Raw genomic sequence first — 22,301 nt, 5'->3', positions numbered from 1 at the left:
AAAAAAAAAAAAGTGAGTGGGTGTGTGAGCAAACCAATCAATCGATCTAAGAATCAATTTTGTGGTATTGAATTGTTTATCTATATGTATGTATGTGTTTTAACAATGTTTGATCTTAAATCTAAAAATTCATCTAATAATATCCAATGATTATTGATTTCTAATTATTCTTTCTAAAACTATTCTGATTATTAATATTTTTTGTATTCTAAACTTTTATATTAAATTGTATTCTATTATATTCTATTCTTTATTGTTTAATCAATCATATGTATTTGAATTGAATTGTTTGATTGATTCTATTCTTTTGAAGCAATAAACTTATTGTTCGTTGGTTGGTTGGTTATGTTAGTTTAAGTTAGGTTGGGTGTTGATTTTGTCCCAAGTATGTATATTTGTGTTTAAGTGTGGGTGTTTTGGTTTGTTTGTTTTAAAAAACAATAACACCAGTGTATTATTATTATTATTATTATTGATATAAATGCAGAAGTTGTTTTACTGTTTTCTCTTTGTTGTTGTTATTTATGTTTAATATATACTATAAATAAATAAATTAATAAATAAATAAATAAATATTATACAACCAATGATTTGATAACTTTTGTTTAGCGCCTTCCTGAAATTGGGGCTTTCAAAAACCAAAAAATAAAAAAAACCAAAAATAAAAAAAATGAAAATAATTGAAATTATAATCTGATTAAAAAAACCAACCAAGATTTTAGATCGATCTAAAATCACAAAAAATTTTATTATAAGCAATGAAATGAATAATAAATAATACCCCACCCACTTACAGACAAGATAATAATTATAATATTAATAATAATAATAAATTAACAATATATTACTATTATTATTATTTGTTTGTTGATTATATAAATTTGTTGTGTCGGGATGAAAATAAAATAAAAATAATAATGTTAAATTAATAAAGATCAGTAGGATCACTTACTTAGAGATAGACTAAAAAGACAGACATGTCTTCTCTGAAGGTGATGATGAGTGATTCAGAAGTAACAGACCACATAGAATAGTAATAACTCATCATAACAGTTTGACTGGTGGAATCACAAATGGTCATCATACCGACACAATCTTAAGATTGGTGTGGATAATAGACAAGATGCACCACGACTACTTATACATAGGATTGGGTTATGTGAAGTTGCAAAGATCACAGTTGTAAAAAGAAAATTTCTTTTTTTTTTTTTTTTTTTTTAAAAAAATTTTTTTGTCTCTTCATAGCTACTTTTTTTTTTTTTTGTGATTAACTGATTAATTTGAATACAATACAATACAATACAATAAACGACAATGACAAGAGGTAAACAAAAGGTATTTATCATTGATCAATATAAAACCTTATCTTTACAATGCTATTTACACAAAAGTTAACTTTGTATCATGATAGATCGACGCTCAAAAAAGAAATCAAGAGAAGAATCAACCAGCCAAAGGTAGTCAACTTGAACATAGAGCTGCTGCTTTTAAGATTCAATGTAACATTTGTATGGTATGTGATTGATTAGTGTTAGTTAGAAAATGAATGATAATCAAAAAGATTGAATAGAAATATACTAGATAATAGAATAATTTGAACAAAATATAGTATACTTACTAACTAACTAACTAACTATGGTTTCTAAACTACAGGCTATGCTTACGCATGAAAATCAGGTTAACCAGCATTATGAGTCAAAACATCCTGGTAAACCGATAAATCCGAAAATGGTTCAATAACCATTAGTAGTAGTAGTAGTAATATCATCATATTTATTTAATCACCGCTTAAAATCATACAATATTAGAAAGAAAAGATAAGATAAGATAGGATTTGTTATAATAATTTGTAAAAAATAAACAATCAAAAACAATATATATACACTGTGTAGTTAGATAATTTACATTTTATTTGCTAAAATTTACATTCGCTATTGTAATTAATTAACTAATCTCTTGTAAGATTAAAGATAGACTATATAGTTATGGTTGTTTAAAAATAAATCAATAAAGTAGTAATTTCATTTCTTCAAGGGAATTAACTTACGTTTCAAGATTACTTTCAATATTATTTCGATGACTATCATAGATGATAGATTGTACAGTGAGCGACTCAATGATTACTCTTTTGAAAATTCGATAGCCAGCAATCACAATGGGCTGAAAAGAATTCAAATTTATCAGATAGTCCATCATGTTCTGTATGATTCTCAATGATTTCTTGAAATTCGACCAAAGTGTTACGAATGAATTGAATGCTATTCTATCTATATCTATATCTATATCGGCATCTGTAGTAGTAGTAGTAGTCGTGTTGGTGTTGGTGTTAGTGCTAACATTTCTTCTACCGCCGCCGCCGCCGCCACCACTGCGTAAATGTTCAAAAGAAAGTTGCTCGGCTATTGCCATCTTGAGATAGTCTTCGATTGCCACCTCTATATCTTTATAGAGTACACTATGATATTGTTCAGTATCTCTTTTAGTAGAGCTATAGGATGCCACAAAATGGTGAAAGATCGTATATTTAGTCATATATTCTTTCGCATTGAAAGTATTATTCTCCAATATCTCTTTGATTACATCCAAACATATTAGTTTTTCATTATTGTAAATTTCATCCATATAGCTAATATCACAGTTTAGTTTTTCATGAATATTTTTTCTTTGGAATCAAAAAAATAATGGTGATGATAGTAATCCAAAGAAACCAGCCCAAAAACTTTTCAAAAAACTAAAAAGAAAAATACCCTCTCCAATATTGATTTTTATTTACACCAAAGATGAAAAAATAGACATTATTTTTTTTAGAAAGAAATATCATTGTGTATTTAGTTTATTTATATAATAAAATTATTTAATTTATTTTTGTATTTTTTTTTAATCAAGATGGATGATTTTGAATATTTAGGATATAAAACCAATTTAATAACCTATGGAATCAACGATGAACATAAAAAAGTGATTGATGAATTTGTTTCGAGATCATCAATACAAAGACTACACAATCTTTTGTTTTTCAGTAGAAATTCAGTTGCATGTTTCTCTGTCGTTCCAAATGAAATCTTTGATGAAAAGCGATGCAAGAGTCTAACGCGGTACCTTTGTCAATCTCCGAACGAATCACACGACCTTCCCCACAAAAAAGTTTATGATCTACTCAAACCTCGTTCTGACATCGACTCTGGAACAAAGAACTTTTTTCATACAACTTGTCGAAAGAGTAATTAATAATAATATTAATATCCTATTTACTTTACTTTACATTAATTTAGATTAATAATTTACATTACATTACAATATCTTATCTTATTATCTTATTACTATTGTAGAGTTAAAGTTGATTGAAATTAAAAAATTTAAAATTCCAAAATTGGATGCCCTACAAAAGATATATTCTGAAACTCTAGAGGAAATGATGGAGAAAACATTCAAGAGTTCAAAGAGAAAGAGTGAATCACAAGGATCTAGAAAGAATTCAATTGATAAAGATAAAGATAAAGATAAAGATCAAGATAAAGATCAAGATAAAGAGAATGGACAACATATAAATAACAATATCAATCACAATGATGATTATCAACTACAATCACAACTACAATCACAACCAAATCCTTTTAATAAAGTAACAACAGCACCTATTATTATTAATCAACACTATGATGTTGACAACAGCAACATTCAATCAAGGATTTCAAGTGGAACACGCACACCTTCATCGTCAGTCACAACTTCTCCACTAATATCATCATCATCATCATCAGCTGCTCAACCATCTCAATCACAATCATTATCATTATCATCATCATCACCAACTTTATCTAAATCATTACTCTTTCCATCATTACCACCTAGTATGAAACCACATCCGCCTTTATCAAAATTACCATCTACTACTAGACCATCATCATCACAACCATCGACAAAATCACAACCAACAACAATATCAACTACATCGACATCATCGTCATCATCAACTATATCAACTATATCAACAACTACAAGTGGTATTGTACATTCACAATTAAAATCAAATGGTTTAATAGTCAAAACAGATCTAGTTAATCTACATAGCGAAGATGATGAAGTTGTTCAATCAAAAGCACAGACCGAGCAGAAATCAATCTTATCTATAGCAGGAATTCTCAATATAATCATTTATTTATTATTTATCTTCATTTGAATCCACAATCTTGTTTTGATTTGATACATTTTATTTATTTAATTAATTAATTGATTCTCATTATTTCATTATTTCTTTATAAATTTTTACTTTGGTTAAAAAAAAAGAGTTAAGGTTTACCTATGGACAAAGAGCAGGCATGTATGTTTAGTGATCGCTTTACTCAGCATTATATCATACGTAGATTTGTGAAAGAAGTTGTCAAACACATGATCTTTCAATTGAAAGTTAATGGGAGCCTATTATTGACTATCTATTTCCTGTAACATTGATAAATACCTATATATTAAGAATGAATGAACAATGTAAAAGTATTTATTAGTATTTATTGTAAAAATGATATATGAATACAATGAATATTAATACTTACATTTCATTGTTTTCAAGGTTTTGAATATTTATTCCTATCGATTGTAATGATATCGATTCAATGATAATATGTTTGAATTGAAAATAACCAAAGGTAATAACATTCTTTTTTCCTTCAAAGTAATGGTTTGATCTTGCAAGTGGTTCCAACATATTCTTTAGTAGTTTTATAGATTTCTTAAAGTTTAACCACAACGTAATTAATGAATGAATTATTTTTTCTTTATCTTTTTGTTCATTTTCATTGTTATTGTTGCTATTTTTATTATTGTTATTGTTGTAAGATGTAAATGATAAACAAAGTTGTTCAGATTTGGCAACGATCAAATAGTTTTCAATGTTTGATTTTATTTCATTATAGAGTTGATCATGATATTGTGTCTCACCTGCCATCGACACGAAATTATAGACATTCTTGTAGCCATTCATATACTCTTTTGTATTGACATTGCAATTCTCTAATATTTGTTTTGCAGACTCTACACTCAATGCTCGATATTCATCCATTTCCTCTTTATAAGTAATTCTCTTTCTTTCATCCATCTATATATTCTTTCTATTTTAATGGAAAATAAACAAAAACGAACAAACTATTAACTATTAATAAATAATTTGTTTGATGATTGGTTGTACCATTTTGGTGGGAATGAAAGGAAAGCTTGCTTCCCTCATATCAGCACCATCAATAAAAACAATTATTTTTTTTCTTGGGGAATTTTTAAAAAATTCAGTTTCTATGAGAACTTGTTCAAGCTAAATTGTAAATTGTTTAATTTAATTTAATTTTGTTTATTTATATATTTTTTGTCAATATATCTGTTTGTTTATTTATTATTTATACAATTTTAAACAATGTTTAAACCAAATACATCATATGTTACACCATATGGTAAAAATAGTTCAGAGTGTCACTATTGTTATCAATCCGATATCGGTAGAATATCATATGGTATGTTTATATAGATAGAAATAGAGATAATAACTAGCTATTAACATTTATTATATTTTGTTTTGTTTTATTTTGTTTTGTTTTATTTATTATGTTTGTTTTTTTTTATTTATGTTAGGTATTGACGCAAAACAATTGACTGTTGACGACTATCAGGCGTTGTGTGACACGGGATGGCGCAGGTCAGGGTCATACATCTATAGACCTGATAATGTAAATGAAAGCACTTGTTGCCCACAGTACACTATCAGGTTGGATGTATGCCGATTCAAGCAGACTAAAGATAACAAACAAGTCTATAATCGTTTCGAAAACTATATTAAATATGATGATTTACATGCTAAATCTGAAATTAAATCAACATCATCATCTAGAACAACAACAACATCGACATTAACAACAAACACAACTACAACACCAACACCTACATCTACAACATCAACAACAACTAATAATAATAATAATGATATTCTAAATCAATTAAATTTATATTTAAAACAATATTTTAATGATTCATTGATTGGAATTGATGAACAATCTAAACAACATGTATTGAATCATCTGCTGGTGAGATGCAATACTCCAAAGTTCCAAAAGTTGGTCGGCGGTGCACAATATTCATGTAGTGTGGCACCTCTATTAGTACACAAACAGAGAATAGAAGAAACATCTTCAAGTTCATTCGATAAGTTCATCGAGAACAGTATCATCCAAAGACTAAAAGAACAACCAGATCTTTCATCTTTAATCAAAGATATATTCCTAAAAGATAATCATATTAATATTCATTTAACAACAACAACATCATCATCAACAACAAAACAAAAGCACTCTAATAATAACAATAGTAATAGTATTCCAAAATCAATTGAACCAAAACATAAATTAGAAGTAAGTAATATTAATAATATCGTTGTTTGTTGTGTTTGTTTATTTACTTATGTTGTTGTTTGCTGTTTGTTTTTCCAATTATCTAGATAACTATTAGAAGAGCAGAGTATACAGAGGAAGTATTCCAATTGTATTGTAAATATCAACGTATTGTACATAAAGAGGTGGAGCCAAAGAAACCAGAGGGATTCACTCGATTCCTTGTCGATAGTCCGTTGGTGTTTGTGCCGTACTCCAAGGAGGGCTACTACAGTAAGAGAGAGAACAGAATCATAGAGATACCAGAAACTGGATTCGGTTCGTTCCATCAGTACTACAGAATCGATGGTAAGCTTGCTGCTCTCGGTATCGTCGACATCCTACCGCACTGTCTCTCCAGTGTCTACATGCTGTACGATCCTGACTTCCAGTTTTTATCGATCGGCAAACTTACTGCACTCAAAGAGATCGAATACATCCAAAACCAACTATCGAAACAAGCATCACAACTACACTACTATTACATGGGTTATTATATTCATTCTTGTCAAAAGATGCGATATAAAGTAAGTATAAATATGATATGATTTGATGGATATACTTAGAAGGAGAGTGAAACTAATTGAATCAAATTTAAAGGGTAAATTTAAACCATCGGAATTACTTTGTAATCAATCTTATCAGTGGGTGGATTTGGAGAAAGCAGTATCTAAGATCTCAGATGAGAAACCGTATAGTGCGTTTGTAGATGATGCTCCAACCACTAGTTTCTCTCAACGCTATCCAAATGCAGTAGATTCGATCAAGATATTCGATGGCAAAGGTCAAGAGTACAGACTTTCGTCTTTTAACGCTTCATTTGCCAACAGACTCAGAGGTTTACTTACCAATTATTTGGATAATGTTGGTCCTGGACTTGCCAGTAATATGTGTATTATATTTAAATAGATTTCATTTAAAAACATCTGTAACCTAATAATATATTTAAAGAAAAATAAAACCAATGTAAGCTCTGTATAATTCTATACTATATTTAAAATGATTCATTGATTGGAATTGGTGAGGGTGGGGTGTAATCATATTTTAATATCATTATTTTTACTATCATTATAATTCAATACTAAATTATTACTACTGGCTGGATCCATTGCAGTCTTAGGTATTGTCGTCATCCTAACACATGTCTTTGAGATAATTTTATTCAAGAAATTCTACGTTAAAGGTCAAGTAATTTAAAAATAGATTTTAGACTTACTGCTTCAGAGGTATAATTGCCAGTGATATGGATATATTAAGTAATTAAATCAGATACAAATATTTTTAATATAACCTATTAATTAAAAAAAAAGCTTTATGTTTGTTTTTCAGAAAAATAAAATAAAAATTGGACCAAAGCAAACTATCGATTGTAGGTTTTGCATTAACAAACACAAGAATACTTATTGATTGGTAGTTTAGTTTGTTTAAAAATAAACTGATTTACTTAACGTCAATTAATTCGATTATCAGAACAAAAGTGTTTTTGTTCGATTAAATTGCATGCCCCGCCACCTTTTGAGTAATTTCTTTTTTGGTGATAAGGCGCCTCTTCCTACGGTTGCCCCTTTCATTTCTGATAAATATTTTTCAAGTTACACCAAAAAAAATGAAGAAAAGATAGAGATCTAAAATCATTTTAAAATAGAAAAAATATTTGATCAACTGAGAGATCAACACAACCACCATCAGAAAAAAAACAATAAAATTTGACACAAATTCAAAGATTTTCTGAAACTGATCATCTAAGCCCATCAACAAATATGTATTTTTTTATTTTTAATTTTTTAATAGTTTTTGCACCTTTTTACTTTTTTCAGTTTTTTTGTAATCTTATTGAATTTGGGCGCCTTAAACTTGCCAAGGTCTACTCTACTCACTAACAACATTCACGAGATCAAAAACGCATGGTGAATGATGTTGTTGAAAAAAAAAAACTTCTTTGAAATTACCCAATTTTGTGACGTGCATAGAATCAAAACTTAAAAATATCTTAAAATAAATTTCTAAAAAACAAACTGAAAGATTTTCGATGCCTAAAATGAACGGTCAGTGGGGTGTATTTTTAAGTAGACGGTTAGTTTTTTTTTTTTTTTTTTTGATCAAAAAATATTTGAGTTTTTTTCAATTTGGACAAAACTAAAAAAAGTTTTTCATCGAGACCATGATATTGAGGTCCTACCCCATTGAGTCGAAAACAATCAGAATTTGAATAAACATAGAATTCATAACACACCACAGAAATCAACATTTGTTTTTTTTGTTTGTTTTTAATAGAATTTTTTTTTTTGATAATTTTTTTTGATAGTTAATTTAAGAAAAAATTAAAAATAAATAAAAATAAACTGTAATTCAATCAGTAGGTCAAACACTAGGTTAAAGTTTCCAAAATCAATTCAATCGAACCAAACTTTATTTATATAAATTTATCTTTCTATCTATAAATAAATCACGTATATATATATATAAAATACAATGAGAACTTTCGCACTTGTAGTTGTACTTTTGGCAGTTCTTGCCTCCACCGCTCAAGCCAACAAAAAGACTTGCTTAGAGCAACACGAATGTAGCTCCGACCAATACTGTTTTGGTGGATACTGTGTTTCATGTAAATCCAATGCCGATTGCGCATTGAACGAATATTGCAATATTAAAAATATGAGAGATTTGGTAAGTGTCCATCACTCAGAAATCATACTATTTTTTTCATAGATAGAAATTATTCTAATTTTTTTTCCTCTTCAAAATTAATAGGATCGTTTCGGTTCATGCCAAAAGTTCCCATACAACCACGCCAAGTGTATTCCACTCGAATCCGGTGATTTGGCTGACCCACGTGTTGACAACTCCACCAAGTGTGCCGTCCAATACTACGATCCATCCAATCCAAACGTTAATCAACGTATGGTCACTGAATACCAAGGTTACTGTATCGAAGGTCGTTGCAGACTTTGCGACTACACCGGAAACAATGGAAAGAACGACGCTGAGTCAGGTAACGAAGGTAAGGGTAAGCCAAGAACCTGTGTTTTCCCAGGTAAATACGCCACCCCACACTCTGCTGAATGGTCACCAGGTCGTTACTACGAGAACCCAGTCTACGTTTGGTTAGCCATCTTCTTCTGTTTCATTTTCATCATCACCGTCTTCAACATGCTCGGTTACCTCTTCCACAAGTAAACAATCAAAAAATTGGTATAATATGCTCTCAAATATTATTAAACCTTCGATATCAACTCCAATATTAAGTTTATCAATGCTTGATAATATAATAAATTAAAATAAAATCTATTTAAACCAAAAAAAAAACAATTTTATAAATAACTTATTAAAATTTTAATTAATATATTTTAAATCTTTGACAAGTTGATTCTAATTATAGAATTTCGATCACAAAGAACAAATTTCTTTACAAACTGGGTAAAACTAGATATCTTTTGTGAATTGTTTTTCATTTTACAGTTGTTTTTTTGTTCCTGTGAAAAAAGTAATAGTGTCAGTTTATCGGACAAAATTTATTGATATTTTTGTATTTTACAAAGAAGGTTTAAGATTGTAATTGTTGATTGTTTTAAGATTAAATCTATTCATAAGTTTCAAAAGAATTGGATGGTTTTCGATTGATGTTTTCATATCAAAGGAAATGGAGAGTGTGTAAAGTGTTTTGTTGTTAAGAATTGATTCAAAGAGTAAAAATAAATTCTTAAATTTACAAAAACTAATATCGAGTGATCGTAGTGTGTTGTTGTTTGTTATTGCTTTTGCCAATTCCGAACAATCTGTTAACGCTTGGTTGTTGGAGATGGATAGATGAGAAATATGTTTGTTCTCACTCAACATGAGCCCGATTGAAGTCATCAAGTTGTCGTTATTGATTGTTCCATTTTCAAGTCTTAAGCTTTTCAATCCACGATTATTATGTAATGAATAAAAGAATTCATCATTGACCAATTGTATATTGTCCAAACATAGACTGGTCAAGTAATTGTTATGAGCAAATACTTCTGCGAATTGATTGGCCAACAATTGATTTTCATCCATTCGATCTTCACCAAGTGGTTGTTTACAAAAGTTGTGTATTGTTAAATCCCTGAGTATTCTATTATTTGCCAACAGACCACAAAACTCTTTGAAATGCTGTTGAGTATCAGGAAGTTTGTGCCATGGTGCATCCATCGTTGGGAAACAAGAGTTTCTATAGGTATTTCCATGCTTCTCTCCCGAAATGTGGTGGAAAAGATATGAAAACTCCAACTCCTCCAAGTGGTTACCTGAAAGGGCAGAATTAACATAGCAGAGTTCAACGAAATCCGTTTCAATCAAAGCAGTACGCAGTGTATTCACAGTAAGGAATAATGAGTATCCGAAATGAGTCGAAAGTCCACCTTTGTTGAATCTCAGGGTGTAGTCAGTTGGTCGCCATCCAGCGGCAATCGAAGCGAGACCTTCCTCCTCCCAAAGATATTCCTCAGTAATAACTTCTTGACCACATTGGATGTTGACAGTGGCGATATTGTAGAGTTCACGATTCGGTGGTTTGGCCATAGAGAAAATCCCACGTTCTACATTCACAAAGAGATGGAATTCCACTCGATCTGATTTAACCAACTCGGTCAATAGCTTCAGTGTTTGATTGATATCATGACCTACTTGCTCGATATGTATTATAAATGAACTAATATTCATTGTTACACTCTCCAACATTGTAAAGACTGCTTGGTTTAAGGTGTTAAATTCCAACGAGCTGATATTCTTTGACTGTAACAAAGAGTACTGATTATCTACTTTGAATTGACAGTTGATCAAAGGACATTTTAAGAGGTTAACATTGGTGGTCAATTGCTGTACATGTTTGAACCATCGTTCACATACAAGAGCAATGGTCAAACTCGTGTTATAAGCATTAGTCTCACTATTAATGTTTCTTTGTATTGCATACTCAACAATTAAATTCTGAAGAAAATGAGGTAATTCTAAAGTCATGATTATCTATATCTATATATTAAAAAAATAATTAATTAAATTTGACATTTAAGTGTGACTATTTGATCAAATAGTACCTAGAATAATGAATTTCACAGAAAATTTAAAATCAATTATTTTTTTTGGGAGTTCCCAAAAAATATGATATTATGTTAAACCATTTTTGGTAATAAGTTCAAAATCATAATAACTGCAAATTAATTAATTTTGATTAAAACCTTTCACTATCATCACCCTTCTAATAGACACACCAATTCTTTATTTTCTTGAACTTCTTTTTTTATCAAATCTAAAGACCAATTTATAAATTGGAGTTGACAATTTTACTGTCAATCTTGTGTTAATGCTTAAGTTAATATATTACCTAAGAAAATTAAAAACTTTCCAATTTTACAAAATGAAGAAATTATAAAAATTTAATAAGAAAATTAGATTTCATCTAATGCGTTGTTGGTCTAGTGGCAGAATTCTTGCCTACCAAGCAGGAGACCCGGGTTCGATTCCCGGACAACGCATTTTAATCTTTAAATTTTTCTAAGTCCGCCTGCGGTATGTTTTTTTTTTTTTTTTTTTTTTTTTTTTTTTTTTTTTTTTTTTGTTGTTTGTCTACTTTTTATTGGCTTTTGGCAGCTGTAAAGTATCAGATAGCACTACAGGATCCCTTCTTTAATTTTAAGACTATATTCAAAACGTTTTCCTAACAATAGATCTATAAAAGGTTGTTTGATAAATTTAAAATCACGATAGCATCTTCTCTTAAAAAATAATGTCAGAATATCTTAGGAGTAATAATATGGTGCTGAATATACAGTTTATCACATACAATAGTATTAATTATGTACACTCTAAATAATTGTTTTATTAATTATTTTAAATTAAAAATTTTAATCATTAAATAAATTATCTTCATCATTAATGTGAGAGTAGTTATTGTTATTCTGATTGACAATATTCTCTAAATCTGAATCAGACGATCCTAAAAAGAGATCAGAATCGAATATACTTTGACTCTTTTCTTTAGGTTTAAATTTGTTGGTATTCTTTGTTGTTGTTGTTGTAGTAGTAGTTGTCTGATAATCAAAGTCTTCATCTAAATCTGCATCTGTATCTTTAAATAAATTGTTTTCGAAATGTCTCGAAAGATTACTATCACCACCACTATTATTATTATTATTAATATTATTACTGTTTTGTAATTCCTTTCTTTTCGCTAATACTTTCTTATACTATAATAGATTAATTATCAAGTTAGAAGTTTCTCTAATGTATGTATATGTTTATCAATATTATTAAATTAAAGATTCATCTACATACAACTGAATCATTCTTTCTTGCCATCAATAAAACATCATCACCATTAATGATTTGCCTTTTGGCATGCTTGGAAAACATTGCGAGATCTCTACTTACTTCCTCTATACAATACAATACAGTACAAAATAAACTTTTGTTAATAAATAATATCAAAAGATATATATTACTTGCTATAGATGTTAACACTAACATACTCTTTGCTATTTGATATATTAATTCTGAAACTGTTTTTATAGCATGAGGAGTTACAGTTGTCTTGTTAGGCAGCTTCTCTATTTCTCTTTCGCATATCTTTGCCACTGTAAATTGAAACGATTGTTTTAATTTAGTTTCCAATACCTTACTATCTTCATCTTGATCGAGTTCATCCTCTGTCGATTCATCATCACCATTTTCATTATCTAAATCATAAACACTACTATCTTTTGTCTTATTATTATTATTATTATTACTATTTAATGGTTTATTTACACTTGTTCTTTTATTATTATTATTATTATTATTATTATTATTATTATTATTATTTACATTTGTAGTAATACTGCGATTACTACTATTACTAGAATTATTATTACTTTTACTATTATTATTATTATTGTTATTTGTAACTTTCTTTACACTGCTGCTACTACTACTATTACCTATACGACTATTAGTCGCAGTAGATCTATTCGTTGATACTCTCTTTGATGTAGTAGATGCGTTTGCTGTAGTAGTTGATTTTCTCTTTTTCTTAGACTCTGCATATCTTGCTTCTGAAAATGATTTATACACCAACTCTTCATCGTCATTTATATCATCGAAAATATCATCTTCATCCATTATAATGTTCAAAATCTTTAAGATAAGATATATATATATGTCATATCTCGATTAGATAACAAATTAAGAAACCAATGTCGGCAAAAAAAAAAACATATGCATATCTAAAATTCTAAGAAAATAAATTTTTTTTTATACTATTTAGTTTTTTATTTATTTTTTAAATATTTTTAATTAAATTAATCAATTATCTGCACCAGACATTATAGATGCAAGGTTAGCTTCTTCTTGTTGTTCGGAGATCGATTTGGACGAACCGGAATTACATTGAACTAAAAGGTAGTTCAATGTGGCACCACCGAATGATGGAGTGGTACTTGGGTTGTAGACGACCAACAAGTTGTATTGACTGATGATTTGACCCTTTACGGTGGTGTATCCATTGAGTGTCCATGTACCTGGATAGTAGAGTGCACCGAGACCATTGAAGGTGTAATCAGGGTTGACTGTAACATTTACTAAAAATGGGTATCCGTAGTTGGCAGAAAAACTATTGACTACATTCTTGGTGACAGTGACATTTACAAGTGTTGGGCTGGCTGAGCATTGACCTTGATTCTGCCATACATATTGACCTTGACTAACATAGAGGTCTATTTCGAAATAATCATTGATTCATTCATTAGTATATCATCATCTAATTTAATCATTTTTATTCGATTGGAAGTAAATATTACTTACATGAACTGGCAACGGAAACTAATACAAATAAAACAAGGATAGTATATTTCAACATTTTTTGTATATGATATAAATAATAGAAAGATATTATAAAATAATAAAGAGAAAGTTTATAAAAATTAAAATATAAAAATGAAATGACTAGTATTTACTATTTATTTTAGATTAACAAAAATTGTAGAATATGTGTAGTTGTACAAGATTTTACAAAAAATATCTTTAAGTTTTAAATCAAAAGATATTTGATATTTGACATCATCAATCAATTGTTTTGGGTATATGATCGTTGATTTCAGACCATTCCAACAAGGATGACACCCCTCAAAAACAACTTTAAAGTCATTGTTTTTAGATTTTTTATGATAATCTGAAGATTATTGTAGAATAAAAAAGTTTTGCAAAAAACCACCAATAAAAATGGAATGCCAAAACATGAGGAATGAAGATCTTCAGCTAAACAGGAGCGTACCACAGATACTTGACATCATTATCTTATTTTTAATATCTTGATCTTTTTTATAATAAAACTATTAAAATATATTTTTTTTTTATTCTACAAATTTTTTTACAAGTGTCCAATTTTTTATAGAATAATTAATTAGAATAGTTAGTCATTTTTCCCATTTATTAAATTATTTAATTATATACATTTTATTTTTTTAAAAAATGTACAAATATATCGTCTTTGCCTTTTTGGCATTAATTTCTGTTTCATATTCCGGTAATTAATTATTTAAATAATTCACATAATCGTTTTCAATTATATTAACTGTTTATTTTTTAATTAATTTAGCCCCTTACATTGTCCCAGGAACCTATGTATGGCAAAACCAAGGACAATGTCTTTATCCAACACAAGTTACTCTTACCAATACTAATGGTGTAGTCAACAGTTTTTCAACGGCCACTGGTAATCCATTTTTAGTCAATGTTACAGTCAATTCCGATGGAACTTTCAATGGTCAAGGTGCTCTCTACAATCAACCAGGTTGGAAGTTTTACGCTTACACTGTAGTCACCGGTAAAATAATCGATGGTTATACATTATACATCAATTATCTTCAAAGATCCTACCCATACTTTGGTGGTAACACTCTCTACTATATCCAAACTTCATGTTCAATGAATGAGCGTCTTTCAGCTAATATTGACACTTCCTCATTGATGATGATGATGGGTGGTGAACAATAAATAATAAATATAATAAACTATTAATTAAATTTAAATATTTGAAAACAAGGTAAATCTATAAAGATAAAAAAAAAACATTAAAATCCCAATAACTATCTCTTTTTTAAAAAACAATCCAAACAAATTCAGCAGATAGATGGTTTTTGCCGCCACCATTAGTTCATGCTTTTCGTGTGCAAAAAAAAAAAGTTGGTGAATTTTTTTTTTTTTTATTAAATAATTTTTTTTTTTTTTTACAATGAGAGAATTTTTGATTGGTTTTTCATTCAATGAGTGTTAACAAAATCACAATAATAAAATCTTATAGATCATAGAACAGTTATATCGATTCATTCATTTAATAATATAAATAATAAAGTAATAATAAAGTTTATCAATTTATTGTCGATTGTAAACTATAATTTTTGTTGTTATTTTTGTCATATTAGCTTGATATTTTAGACAACAAAACAGAATCTTTGTAACATAGACAAGCGATAGAAAACAAAAACATAGACATACATCAAAAATTAAAGAAAGTAAAGTAATAAACAGCAATAATCTTTAATAGTGAATGAATAAATGAATAATAATATGTGTGTTAGATATTTGTAAATAAATTCAAAGTCAAATAAAAAACAAACATACATATTCCACACCAACAATCCACTCTCTTCTTTCTTCACTTCACTCACAAACACCACCAATTTGAAAAACAAAAAAAAAACAATTAATTGTTGTTGTATCACACTGCATCTTCTCTTCGCACCCCCTCATCAAACTTCATCCATCTCAAACACGAGTGTTTGTTGCAACAGTAAACAAAATCAAACTAAACCAAAGAGCTCGGTTTTTTTTTTATTTTTTCAATCACACACCAACTCATTTGAATGTATATTTATTTGCAAACACAACCCATTAAACATATAACATTTTAGATTCTTATTATTTATTTAATAATTCACTGACTAACACAATCGATCACTTTTTTAAATACAGACTAAATTAGTACAGCAATAAACAAAAATAACAATAGCAAATCAAAAACAAAACAAAAAATCAAATTCAAACCAACATTGAACAAGAATAATATAATTAGATAGATAGTTACAAATTAAAACATACATTCATATTTTTAATTAATTCTGGTCAGCAAAGCTAATAAAGATAAACAGCAAAACTATAAATCTAGAGGAGAAAAAAGGAAAAATAGTTGGTTTGAAGTTGAAGTAATCTTTGGGTTTGTGAAGCTTTCAAGCTCACTTCCCTAAAAAATTTATATATAATGAAGATTTTATATACTTGGGGAAAGGGTAAATATTAATATATACATTCAAGATCATTTGAATATTGTATAATAACTAACTTTATATTTTGTAAAAAAACAATAATAGGTAAAACAGGTAATACTTGCCATAATGTTGATAAAAAATTACCAACACCACCATCGGTGTTGATTTCACTGAATTTGGATCAGTTGTCAATGGGCGCGAATCACTCTGCTGCCATCGTCAATGGCGAATGTTTGATGTGGGGCGAGGTGATGGGAAGAAAACATACCACTCTCTTTAAGATCGTCTGGAAAAAAGTGGTGATCAGCGTGTCGTGTGGTTTCAACCATACTCTGTTGCTCACCGAAGATCGTCGAGTGTTCTCGATGGGTCTGAATGGAGCTGGCCAGCTCGGTACCGATATAGGCGACTCGGCTGTGCCACTGCCGATTGTGGCGCTACCCGGCAACATCGCCAAGGTGGTCGCAGGCAATCAGGTGAGCGGCGCCATTAGCGACACTGGTCAGATGTACACGTGGGGCAGCTGCAAGTATGGACAGCTCGCCAACGGACGTCAATCGGAACGCATCCACCAATCGACGCCCACAGTCATTTTTTCCGCCAATCGACAAACGCGAAGTCCGTTGGCAAAAGTTGGTGTTTGGCGACCAACACACACTTGCCCTGACAAATGAAGGTGCAATCTATGCCTGGGGATCGAATTCTCGTGGACAACTCGGACTTGGACATAACAATGACAAAGTGGCGCCGGTTCCACTCGAGCAGCTCTCAACGGTGGTCGGCTACAAGATGCCGGCTATCGACATTGATGCCGGCCAACAGCATTCTGCAGCACTGACAAACGACGGTGTTGTGTTTATGTGGGGATCGAATAGCTATGGACAACTTGGAAACGGTGGAGTCGAGGACAGCAACATGCCTGTGCGCATACAGGTCGACGTTGAAGACAAGCGAATCCATTCGATTGCACTCGGATTGAATCATACGATACTATTGACAGCTTCCGGTGAAGTATATACTTTTGGTTCGGGCGAGTCACATCAACTCGGTCATGGAAATACCAGACTTAGAATGTGGCCGTCACTCGTTGTCCGACCGAAGCTGCGGGCATCCGCTATTTTCGCTGCAGGCGACTGCTCTGCACTGTTTGTAGAGGACGACCAATCGATCATCTCTGGATTGGAGATAGAAAAGTCGTTGGATAGTCCACAACAAGGAAGGAGGAACCTCAGTGTTTTCGTTGGAACTTGGAATTGCAATGGAAAGCGATCCACTAATTTAGCGAATTGGCTGCTATCGAATTCCTATTCACCGGACATCATTGCCATTGGACTGCAGGAGATAGTCAACATGAAAGCAGGTGCCATCGTAAAGGCAACCGCAGCAGACAAACAGAACAACAAGGAAAATGCTTATCATCCATGGAAACACGACATCGAGCAAACACTCTCACTCTGCTCCGGTGGATGTAAATACGTAAAAGTAATGAATAAGATATTGGTTGGACTTATGATTCTAGTGTTTGTTAAAGAAGAACATGCACCTCATGTATTGGATGCACGTGGTGCAATTGTTCCATGTGGAGCAATGGGTAAAATTGTAAGAGAAATTATTATTATTATTATGTGAAAAGAATTGCAATGGTTGGTTTATTAATTATTCTGTTAATTTATTATTTATTTAGGGAAATAAAGGAGGAGTTGGAATAAGATTTTCATTATATAAAACAGGATTTTGCTTTATAAATTCACACTTGGCAGCGGGACCCTCTCACGAGAGAGTGGAACGTCGTGCCCAAGATTTCAAAAAGATTCAAATGATGTCATTTGATAACCATGTTTCGATATTGGATCACGAGTGTCTGCTGTGGTTCGGTGATCTCAACTACCGAATCGATTTGCCACAGTCGGACTGTAAGCAAGCCGTCATCAACAAGAACTATCCTTACTTGCTGGTGAACGATCAATTGACAAACGAGAGGAAAGCCGGCCGTTCGTTTATCGGATTTCAAGAGGCACCCATCAACTTTGCACCAACCTATAAATACGATGTAGGAACAACTACTTATGACACCTCTGAAAAGATGCGTACTCCCTCCTATTGCGACCGTATCCTCTATCGTGGCGACACCATCAAACCATTGGTTTACCGACGTCACGAGCTGTTGGAGTCGGATCACCGTCCGGTTTCTGGATTGTTTCTGGTGGAGGTAAAAGACTATCCAATTAGTCAGGCTGCCAGTGGATGGACAAGAATTAGACAGGCCGTTCTTCACAACAACCACGAGCGTGCCGAGTCACCGGATTTGACAAATGGCAACCACCACTCTGCTGCCGCTTCCAATGGAAACAGTATAAAGATGTCGCTTTCTCTTGGCAATTTGAATTCACTTACCAACAAAATCACGATTGGCAATCAACAACATCTTCATTTATCGACGGATAAATTACCAACGAAGCAGCTGCCAATACCACCGGTTCCACCCAAACTGAAAAAATCGCTAAGAGATTCCAGTTCTTCGACTTCCTCCAATTCCTCTTGGACATCGACAACCAAGAGTAATCGTAATGATTTTGTGATTGGTTCGTTGCCGTCCAGTCAATATTCAAATTCACCGCGTCCACTTAGGAAACTTTCACTCTCGGCAGAGGATCTGCAGTCGAAAGGACCGAGTGCCCATCGTTATCACACAAGAAATCTCATTGGATCAACGAGAAAACCTTTAAATGACGGTTCTTCGACAATATCTGGTGTCACCAATAACAGCAGCAGCAACAACAACAACAGCAATGGAATGCCAACGGTTGTTGGTTCTTCACACATCATTATAATACCGGGTAGCAATGGAATGAACGATAGTTTTACATCGTCACTCGAGAGTAATCTCAGTGACTTGATGTGTAGTCCTCCCAACAACAGCAATGCAGGTAACAACAATAATCCAGACTCTGTTTACAATCATAATCCAATTGTTGTCGAGGATTCCAAACAAATCATTCAAGAGGATCCAAATTTCCTGGATATCGACTCGGATTCCGACTCGTCGAGTGGCTCAGATTGCTGTCTTCCAGATACTACGCCTGTCAACTCGACCTGTCATCTCGAGGATCTTCCTCTGAATTTCTCTGGAACATTCTCAGACGACGACGAAGAATCACCGGACAACCTATCTGCAGCAACAGCATCTGGCAAAAAACAACATTGTAAAAGTAATAGTACCAACAGCAACAGCGGATACGCCAACGAAGAACACAAATACTTTGAATCTATCGACGACCTGAAAGTGGTGAACAACCGAAAGACACCGCAAATCGAAATCTCACCACCACTGCGACTTTCCGGTTCCAATGTACATACTTTTTTCGGTGAGGAAAACTCACTTGACCAGCTTTTAATCGAGAGATACATCCCACTGACATCGAGCAACGATTTGAATTCAAGTGTCAACAGCAACGTCAGTGAATCGGAATTCAACAATAATGGATTCAGCCTCAGAGACTCAAATCATAATTTAAGATCATCAACATCGCCATCATCATCGAAATGGACACCATCCAAAATTGTATTAGGTAATCAAAGAAAAAAAGAATAGATAGCTCTCTATATATATATATATATATATATATATTTAGAATAAACACTTATTTTTTTTTTTTTGAACGAATTATAAACATAATGAAAATTTGAGGTACCAAAAAAAAAAAGATATAATTTATTATTTTTTCTTTTATTATTTATCAATCAATATCTTGTACACAATTCAATCAAATAATAATATTAAAATTATTGATTTATCTCATTGTCAAACACACATATTAATTTTGTGGTGGGTGTTTGAAAAGTTGATTATAATTATAATTTTTTTGTGGTGATACACATACATAGAGATGTGTGGTTAAATTATCTTTTTCGTCAGAAAAACAATTAGATTTAAATAATTTTGGTGTTAGAATGAAATTTTCGTGAATCTTTTTGTTAGTGATTGTCTGGTTATTTATTAGTAGATTTCAATTATAATCATATCTATTATTCAGTTCAAATTTTGTAACAAGTACTCTTTGATTATTCTATTTGTAAAAGTAAGAAATCGATAGGAGAAATAAATATTAATGTTGTTTTTTAAATATATAAATTTTCATGATCCTTTGATCAATGAATCTGAAGTATCATACCTATTAGTTCTTATCTATTTTCTTTTATGGTTGTTTTTAATAAAATATTAAACTAAAATAATAATAATAATCTATAAAATAATAAATAATAAATAATGAATTCAATTAAATATGTTCATATTCTATTATTTATACTTTGTTTATTCTTTAAAAATGGAAATAGTTTTGGAGAAGATATATTATTTTTAGATAAAGAATCATCAACAGAACCAAATTATATATTTATTTTATTGGAAAGTAAAGATTCAACTGAAGGAAGTGCTCCTTCTATTAGAATATACTACCAATCTTTAAACGACAATACAAATAATTACATAGAAATGGATGGAAATACGATGATTGGAGAATATTCTGATTTTTCGGAAATTTCAATGATTTCCAATGATTGCACAGTAAGTTTATACAAATAGAAAGTAGTTATAGTATATACTATACTATAGATATTAATATTAAAAATATTATTTATATAGGTTAGATTATATAGTAGAGAGAATTCAATTATTGATGGATCAATATGGAGAGTATTATTGGATCTTCAAATGGATGGAACTTTTCAAACAAATGGAATTGTATCTGTAGAAAGATCAATGTTAGTAGGTGGTGAATCAACACCTCTTCCCAAATATATATTTCAACCTGTACAGTTTCAAAATAGATATAATAAAGATGAAATGGAAATTCATGGATTGTCAGTGGTAAACGATCGATTAGCCTTAGCATCCTTGGATAATACTGGGTTACGAGAGCTTGGAATTAGTGATTACAGCTATATTGAAACACCAATGGAGATCGATTTCGAATCCATTGAAAGACTACCCGTAGCAAATGACCCTATTAACAGGAAATACGTTGCATTCATCACCAGTGGTATTGAAAATACAAAGACATTGGTAACATTCGATTTAAACGATAGATCATTAAATATGTTTGGTATTCCTACAGAGATATCCAATTCCAATAATCTTCTCGAGATGAAGACTACTTTAGTAGTTGGAATTTGTATATTCGATAAAACCGTTTTGTTGGCAATAAACAACGGTATCGATTCAAATGAAACCAATATCGTGGCCATTGATACGACAACGCGTCAGGCAGACAAACAAACTCTACCGTATCGAGTTACCAATGTTATACACTCTAGAAATCCTAGATATTGCTCGTTCTACTCCAATGAAACAGAGACTCTATCGATTTACAATATCGAGCTTGGCACAATGAAAGAGACAACTTTGACATTGGACCAGCAAGAAGGATATAACATTAAACACTTTTATCTTTCAAACTCTTTCACATCACCGGCAACTTCAATACGATTCAACTACCAACATTCAACGATCTATATTTTAACCATAGTCATTCTAATAATAAATTTAAAGAATATATTAAGTTAACGATTTTATATTTAACATAAACATTGTGTTTAGTTTGGTAGTAGTATTAAACAATATGATTTAATGTTGATT

General features: G+C 30.9%; 12 protein-coding genes and 1 non-coding gene across 13 annotated transcripts; 8 read left to right on the top strand and 5 right to left on the bottom strand.

Annotated features, from left to right (window-relative positions):
• Window positions 1–1,314: 1,314 nt before the first annotated feature.
• PPL_02851 (uncharacterized protein) lies at window positions 1,315–1,740 on the top strand (the record flags this gene model as incomplete). The annotated part of the gene is made up of 3 exons (XM_020573828.1): window positions 1,315–1,335; window positions 1,412–1,513; window positions 1,654–1,740. The coding sequence occupies 3 exons, from the start codon at window positions 1,315–1,317 to the stop codon at window positions 1,738–1,740; spliced, it is 210 nt and encodes a 69-aa protein (XP_020435900.1).
• Window positions 1,741–1,944: 204 nt separating this feature from the next.
• PPL_02850 (uncharacterized protein) lies at window positions 1,945–2,796 on the bottom strand (the record flags this gene model as incomplete). Its single annotated transcript, XM_020573827.1, has 4 exons — window positions 1,945–1,975; window positions 2,048–2,160; window positions 2,245–2,662; window positions 2,774–2,796. 4 exons carry the CDS (start codon window positions 2,794–2,796, stop codon window positions 1,945–1,947), a joined length of 585 nt encoding a protein of 194 aa, XP_020435899.1.
• A 90-nt stretch (window positions 2,797–2,886) lies between these two features.
• PPL_02849 (uncharacterized protein) lies at window positions 2,887–4,180 on the top strand (the record flags this gene model as incomplete). Its single annotated transcript, XM_020573826.1, has 2 exons — window positions 2,887–3,220; window positions 3,330–4,180. The coding sequence occupies 2 exons, from the start codon at window positions 2,887–2,889 to the stop codon at window positions 4,178–4,180; spliced, it is 1,185 nt and encodes a 394-aa protein (XP_020435898.1).
• A 242-nt stretch (window positions 4,181–4,422) lies between these two features.
• Window positions 4,423–5,092, bottom strand: PPL_02848 (uncharacterized protein; the record flags this gene model as incomplete). The annotated part of the gene is made up of 2 exons (XM_020573825.1): window positions 4,423–4,459; window positions 4,551–5,092. 2 exons carry the CDS (start codon window positions 5,090–5,092, stop codon window positions 4,423–4,425), a joined length of 579 nt encoding a protein of 192 aa, XP_020435897.1.
• A 309-nt stretch (window positions 5,093–5,401) lies between these two features.
• On the top strand, window positions 5,402–8,732 carry ate1 (arginyl-tRNA--protein transferase; the record flags this gene model as incomplete). Its single annotated transcript, XM_020573824.1, is given in 8 exon segments — window positions 5,402–5,498; window positions 5,617–6,389; window positions 6,476–6,934; window positions 7,008–7,297; window positions 7,317–7,335; window positions 7,575–7,595; window positions 7,618–7,663; window positions 8,713–8,732. 8 exon segments carry the CDS (start codon window positions 5,402–5,404, stop codon window positions 8,730–8,732), a joined length of 1,725 nt encoding a protein of 574 aa, XP_020435896.1.
• A 147-nt stretch (window positions 8,733–8,879) lies between these two features.
• Window positions 8,880–9,584, top strand: PPL_02846 (uncharacterized protein; the record flags this gene model as incomplete). Its single annotated transcript, XM_020573823.1, has 2 exons — window positions 8,880–9,074; window positions 9,159–9,584. 2 exons carry the CDS (start codon window positions 8,880–8,882, stop codon window positions 9,582–9,584), a joined length of 621 nt encoding a protein of 206 aa, XP_020435895.1.
• Window positions 9,585–9,754: 170 nt separating this feature from the next.
• PPL_02845 (uncharacterized protein) lies at window positions 9,755–11,387 on the bottom strand (the record flags this gene model as incomplete). The annotated part of the gene is made up of 2 exons (XM_020573822.1): window positions 9,755–9,776; window positions 9,943–11,387. The coding sequence occupies 2 exons, from the start codon at window positions 11,385–11,387 to the stop codon at window positions 9,755–9,757; spliced, it is 1,467 nt and encodes a 488-aa protein (XP_020435894.1).
• A 444-nt stretch (window positions 11,388–11,831) lies between these two features.
• On the top strand, window positions 11,832–11,902 carry PPL_02844. The gene has a single exon. It is a non-coding gene; the product is annotated as a tRNA-Gly (tRNA).
• Window positions 11,903–12,271: 369 nt separating this feature from the next.
• Window positions 12,272–13,523, bottom strand: PPL_02843 (CENP-S family protein; the record flags this gene model as incomplete). The annotated part of the gene is made up of 3 exons (XM_020573821.1): window positions 12,272–12,613; window positions 12,702–12,802; window positions 12,896–13,523. 3 exons carry the CDS (start codon window positions 13,521–13,523, stop codon window positions 12,272–12,274), a joined length of 1,071 nt encoding a protein of 356 aa, XP_020435893.1.
• Window positions 13,524–13,706: 183 nt separating this feature from the next.
• PPL_02842 (uncharacterized protein) lies at window positions 13,707–14,259 on the bottom strand (the record flags this gene model as incomplete). Its single annotated transcript, XM_020573820.1, has 2 exons — window positions 13,707–14,116; window positions 14,205–14,259. 2 exons carry the CDS (start codon window positions 14,257–14,259, stop codon window positions 13,707–13,709), a joined length of 465 nt encoding a protein of 154 aa, XP_020435892.1.
• A 611-nt stretch (window positions 14,260–14,870) lies between these two features.
• On the top strand, window positions 14,871–15,395 carry PPL_02841 (uncharacterized protein; the record flags this gene model as incomplete). Its single annotated transcript, XM_020573819.1, has 2 exons — window positions 14,871–14,925; window positions 14,998–15,395. 2 exons carry the CDS (start codon window positions 14,871–14,873, stop codon window positions 15,393–15,395), a joined length of 453 nt encoding a protein of 150 aa, XP_020435891.1.
• A 1,264-nt stretch (window positions 15,396–16,659) lies between these two features.
• PPL_02840 (RhoGAP domain-containing protein) lies at window positions 16,660–20,258 on the top strand (the record flags this gene model as incomplete). Its single annotated transcript, XM_020573818.1, has 5 exons — window positions 16,660–16,687; window positions 16,769–17,142; window positions 17,300–18,265; window positions 18,351–19,017; window positions 19,174–20,258. The coding sequence occupies 5 exons, from the start codon at window positions 16,660–16,662 to the stop codon at window positions 20,256–20,258; spliced, it is 3,120 nt and encodes a 1,039-aa protein (XP_020435890.1).
• A 675-nt stretch (window positions 20,259–20,933) lies between these two features.
• PPL_02839 (uncharacterized protein) lies at window positions 20,934–22,229 on the top strand (the record flags this gene model as incomplete). The annotated part of the gene is made up of 2 exons (XM_020573817.1): window positions 20,934–21,230; window positions 21,309–22,229. The coding sequence occupies 2 exons, from the start codon at window positions 20,934–20,936 to the stop codon at window positions 22,227–22,229; spliced, it is 1,218 nt and encodes a 405-aa protein (XP_020435889.1).
• Window positions 22,230–22,301: the final 72 nt, after the last annotated feature.

This window comes from Heterostelium album, assembly GCF_000004825.1.
Source record: "Heterostelium album PN500 unplaced genomic scaffold PPL_scaffold3, whole genome shotgun sequence".
Taxonomy (NCBI): domain Eukaryota; phylum Evosea; class Eumycetozoa; order Acytosteliales; family Acytosteliaceae; genus Heterostelium; species Heterostelium album.
This window is presented reverse-complemented; position numbering and strand designations above follow the sequence as displayed.